General features: G+C 41.2%; 1 protein-coding gene across 1 annotated transcript in view; it reads left to right on the top strand.

Annotated features, from left to right (window-relative positions):
* gtf2ird1 (GTF2I repeat domain containing 1) overlaps positions 1 to 3972 on the top strand; it is a gene marked incomplete in the record, with an annotated part of 29689 nt that extends 25717 nt beyond the window's left edge. Inside the window, 4 exon segments of the mRNA XM_035666706.1 lie at positions 1164 to 1356; positions 1788 to 1825; positions 1944 to 2053; positions 2922 to 3972. Of these exon segments, the coding sequence (XP_035522599.1) occupies positions 1164 to 1356; positions 1788 to 1825; positions 1944 to 2053; positions 2922 to 2990 (410 nt within the window).
* Between the last annotated feature and the right edge of the window lie 1332 nt (positions 3973 to 5304).

The following is a 5304-nucleotide window of genomic DNA, read 5'->3' as shown; positions in this document are numbered from 1 at the left end:
ATTAAATCTGATTACTTTCTGGCTGCATTCTTTCTGCGCACGCCCTCCATCTTGAAGTAAATGCGTGGGGACATTCGTGTCTCCACTTCTAAAAAATGGCACCTTCCAAGCTGGACTGGACCAATGCGGAGAATTCGTTTTTTTTCAAGTCCAAGAAAATAAAATGAACAAAGCTGGGTTAGACTGATGTTTCAGACATATTAAAAACTGCTGGAAAACTTTGAGACCCCACCAAGTTTCTGTTTTACGAAAGCATGGACAGCTGTTTTGATTAAATGCGTTGGCGAGTACTGACATAAAAAATCTTCAATCAGAATGAAAAATGTGCATGTAAGCGCAGCTTGTGTGTAATCAGAGATCAGTGAATCCTGCCCACAAACGGAGCAGAGAGCCCTGTAAGACAGTGCCATGGAATTTTTTCAGTTATGCTGATGACAAAATTTCACAAACAATGCACCTACTCACGAACAGTTGGCATTCACCAGGTTGAAAGAAGAAATTTAAGACTCGTTTGAAGGGAAGGTATGTTGAATCAGACATCAGATTTGTGCGGGCAAAGTTGACGGGGGAAAAAAAAACGAGAGGTTGAGAAGAAAAGTATGAAAATGTTCTTGCATGAGGCCCAATGTGCTGCAGTCAGGCTGCGGGTCCACAGGAGTTTGAGCATTGAATGTCAGTGTATGTTAACACTAATCAGTAGCATTGTCCTTCTGCATGCTGTCATTTACATGTGGTTAATAGCTACTGTTTGCTTACCTGAATTACTTAAATGAACATTCATTTTCTTCAGGCTCAATATGTGAGCAGTATCACACTATGAAAATGGAAAATAAAAAAATGAAATGCACATCGTCATTAGCCTAATTGGTTTCATATATTCAACCCACGTTCTCCTCAGGCAGTTCTACTTGCTCGTTCCTACAGTAATAAGTACAACTTACCCTTAATACACACACTTCAACACTATCATTTTTCAAAGTCGTGACTTTACACTTTATTTATATGAACATTTGCATGTATTTCTTTCAGTGTTTTTTTTTATAGAGCTGGCAGGAAAACAACCAGCATCTGTCCTCCTCTTGGAGGCTCTTTGCAGGTGATCAAAAAGCTTAATTCCTGCCTTGTCGCGTGTTTTTGATCATATTGTCGTGCTGTGTGTTCAGGTGAGGCTCTGGGCTTAGACCGCTCCGTCGTGGTCCCATACAAGCTAATCCGTGGCAGTCCAGAGTCTGTAGAAGTCAGTGGCCTTCCAGATGATATCCCTTTCCGAAACCCCAACACCTACGACATTGTGTGCCTGGAGAAAATCCTTCAAGCCGCGGATGAAATAACATTCAACATCAAGAGCCAGCTACAGTGAGTGCTGAGACACCTGAATATTCAGCAGCCTGTTAGCTGTCACCACGCTGTATATTTCAGTGGGAATTTAAGGGTTTTTTGCTTCTTGGTAGTTAAGCTCATTATGGTTTATTTATGCTTTGGATTTAAATCCAGCCTCTGAGATGTCAAAGAATAAATCTTCCTCAGCTGTGAATGTAAATAATGTGAAAGAGTGAACAATATTTTGACTGTGAAGCAGTTAAGCTATGATGAAGGAATGGAGGCGAACATTTATATCATGCAATTGTTTATTTTTTTTTTTTGCTTTTTAGGTATGAAATGAGTCTGAACTGTACTCCAATGTGAATTAGTTTTGTTTTTATTTTATCAACTTCTATTATTTGTGTTTATTTTCATTATTTAAAGTACTGTGTCATCTGAAATTGTAGACTTCTTCTCTTCCACAGACCTTTTGCAGAAATCTGTAGCCAAGCTTGTAACACAGGTAGGTGTTTGAGTTTCTTGTGTGAATGGAAGCAGAGCGCTGTGCTGTAAAACCGAACGGAAGTGAAGTAAAAAATAAATAAATAAATAAACCAACAACATTTGCTTGGTGTCTCCAGTAGGAACAAACGCCTCCACCAATCGACGAAAGCGCAAGAGAGTCCAGGAGAGCAACCGAGTACCTGCCTCCTCTGACCTGGGGATATCAACCAATCAGATTCCAGTGATGGTGAGATTGAAAGTGTGACCTGAGATCTGTGCACGCAGGGTTGAAGCAAACAGGGAACAAGTCTCGTGACGCTCTATATTTGTACTAAAGTCAACAACAACAAAAATGGACAAACCCAAACTAACAATGAGTTGAGCCTTCTATTGCCATCATGTTTAATAGTTGTGTTCTCAGTAGAGAGCAATAATTATGCATCACTTTAAGCCTTATTATAATTTATACTGATGAGTTATATAGAAATTAACAGCCCGTATCAGAGAATTTAGCTATAGAGACCTTTTTGTACCAGGCTGTAAACATTTGGCTTAGGGTTTAGGGGGTTGCATTTTAATATGTGGCCTTACAGAGATTGACTCACTTCTGTAGCCAGCCTCCTGTGGCCGTTTAGGGAACTGCAGTTTCTGGAACTTCCTGTTAACTTCCATGTTAGCTTAATTTGCCGGCCAGAGTTTGCTGCATGGTAGAAACCCAGTGGGGCTTTGGGGGCTGACTGCTACGGACAGGGCAGGGAAGATAGGAAGCACTGAGAGATGGATGGGAATTATTATATAATTATAGAATAGTGCAGACTTACCCTTTAACAGTACATCGATGCTTCTCTTGAAACGTGTGAAAGTTATAATAGTTGAAATGTTACAAGTACGATTGCATCTTTATTCAGAGTATAATCTAACGTAATTCCTTCGAGCTAAATGTCTCCATGTAAACACACACCAGTGTGTTTAACTGTAATTACTGAATCCTAATATTAAAACTGCGTTTTAAGGCAAGGTCAACAACCTCTTTGTACTAATGAAAGCATTTTCTCCACCATTATGACTGACTTGCCTCTATCGTTGTCTTTCTGTGTGTGTGTGTGTGCCTGCAGCAGTGGCCCATGTACATGGTGGACTACAGCGGAGTGAATGTGCAGGTTCCCGGGAAAGTCAATTACTGAAGGACAAACCTGGACTGCAGCAAAGGGATAAAAGGAGGAGTTTGTCAAAGCGATATTCCCGACTCTTCAACACGCGACACTAACACTTTGCCAGAGTGCTAGGACTAAACAATCTCTCCAGACTGAATATAGAGAACTGAAGGTTTGACTCTGTGAATGACGTCCTGAGTGTTGAGGAACAACAGAATGTACGTGGATCAAAACGTTGCAGGGCTAAAAGCTTGGCTTGTTTTCTGTCTCCTGCCTCCACGCCGTGCCAGCAGGACAGCTGTCAGTTTTGGTTCTCCTCCTAAAGCTGATGGCGACAGTTACATTGTTTGTTTTTTTATGAAGCATAAAGACATTACTGAAGTCACATTATTTGCCCTTGCATTTACGAAGTGTCCATCCACTGAGTCACGTTGTCGGATCCAGCATTCGGTTGCAATGTATTACTGACAAAAAAAAAAATGTCTTTGATAACGATCTGGTTCCATAATATTCAGATATTTGTACTTTTTATTTATTATATTTATTGAAATATAACATTATGTGCAGGGATGTAAAATACATTATTCTGTTATACTGCTCCTTGAGGAACTATCACAGCACTAACACAGATGCTACTAGTCACTCAGTAACTACAGGTAACCGCTGAAATCAAATTAAACAGCAGCAACGAAGTGTCTTAATTGGGTGTCGTGGCGATCGCAAGCCATCAGAAATTAAAAGGAAACAAAACGGAAGTTTGCCTGACGGGTAGAACCTCTGCTCTCACAGCGGCAGGAAGTACCTGCAGTAAACACGAGACCTTCAGCAAACAGCCTCATTATGTTAGCACCACATTAACAATATGTAAAATATCTCATTTAAAGTCAGCCTGAATGTATCATGTAAAGGAAAGAATGGTATGTTATTCTGCATTGACTGTCTCTGGACTAATATTTAATATGCTGTACCTTAACGCCAATTAGGCCTTTGAAATAAAATGTGTTGCCTTGCACTTTCATTTCGTTGGAGCTTGTTTTTGATGTGCGGTACTGCGGCGGGATGTCTGCTCTACGGGGGGCCGTCTTCACTGCAAACTTTGTGTCTGTTATATCATGGTCAGTGAAGCTGTGGACAAAATTCAATGTAAGCAGCTAACTTTTCTTAGTCAATGTACTTTTGTCTCTCCCTGCCAAAAAGTTGATGAGCCATGTAGCCTGTAGAGTTTGTCAGTCCTAGTATAATGAGTATGATAAGTGAAAATGTAGAGCTGCAATGATTAGTCGATTAATATTTATCGTTGTGAGTAATTTTTCTTTAAAAATAAGTGAATATTACCTGGTTTCTTTAGTCTCCTGACAATAAACGGAATATCTTTGCGTTGTGGATAATACATTTGAGCAAGTCACCCTGGGCTTTGGGAGCTGACATTTTCTGGACCTCATCGAGTAACTGATAAAATGACATTAATATTGAAAATAATCATTAGTTGCATATTTATTCTAACAACCCTGCTGTGTAGTACTTACAGACACATTTATTCTTTCTCAAACAAGGTTTCTCCTCTAAAGTTTGGTGAACTGAAGTTATCTTGTTATCGACATTGTAACCTTGAAGGAAGGATTCATTACAGGACTGCTGTATTGGACTGCACTAGTTTTATCTAGCTGCACTCCCAGGAAACTGTCTTTTTATCCACATTCAGTTGGATCAAATCCACACACAGTACCTTCGCTGAGGTCAGAGTGCAGACCCCCGGTTCCCCATCCTCCAGTCTGCGTTTCTCCCCCATCATCCATAACTCTTCACTTCCTGCTCAGGTACCTTGAACCCAAAGCACTGCTGTGCACTTACAGAGTCCATTACTACAGAGATAGTGAGACTCCCTGCCAAGTGCTCATGTTCTTCTCTTAATGGTTCTACTACACATAAATGTTTGAATGTTTAAAGACGCATTTATTCGGCAGGAAGAGCCGGTTCGAGCCCCGCAGCTCCGCCGAAGACGCTGATGGGAAACTACCTTAACAGTAGGCCACCGACCTTTAACTTGAATGGATTTTGTTGGAAAGAATACCCTTTTGTTTTTAGGTTTCATGATTATAAAGTCTTCCTCGTAATGGTCATGGCTGTCCCTCCCCCGTGTCTCCTGTCTGTCTCTCTGGGCCTTTCTCATTTCTCGAATTTGTGCCTCTCTCCCCCGTGTCTCTCCTCACATCTAAGGAGAGGCGCCGTGAGAAAGAGAAAAGGCCTTGTGTCTGTGTGTTGTGGGTGTGACTTCTGTTCTGGCTCCCGGCCGCCCTGCTCTGCACACCTGTCGGGAATCACCCCCCCCCCGGTTGACTCACCT

This window comes from Morone saxatilis, unplaced genomic scaffold (genome assembly GCF_004916995.1).
Source record: "Morone saxatilis isolate NCDOM2014 unplaced genomic scaffold, NCSU_SB_2.0 Contig20, whole genome shotgun sequence".
NCBI classification, from domain to species: domain Eukaryota; kingdom Metazoa; phylum Chordata; class Actinopteri; family Moronidae; genus Morone; species Morone saxatilis.
Note: the sequence above shows the minus strand (reverse complement) of the source record. Positions and strands in the feature narration are given on the sequence as shown.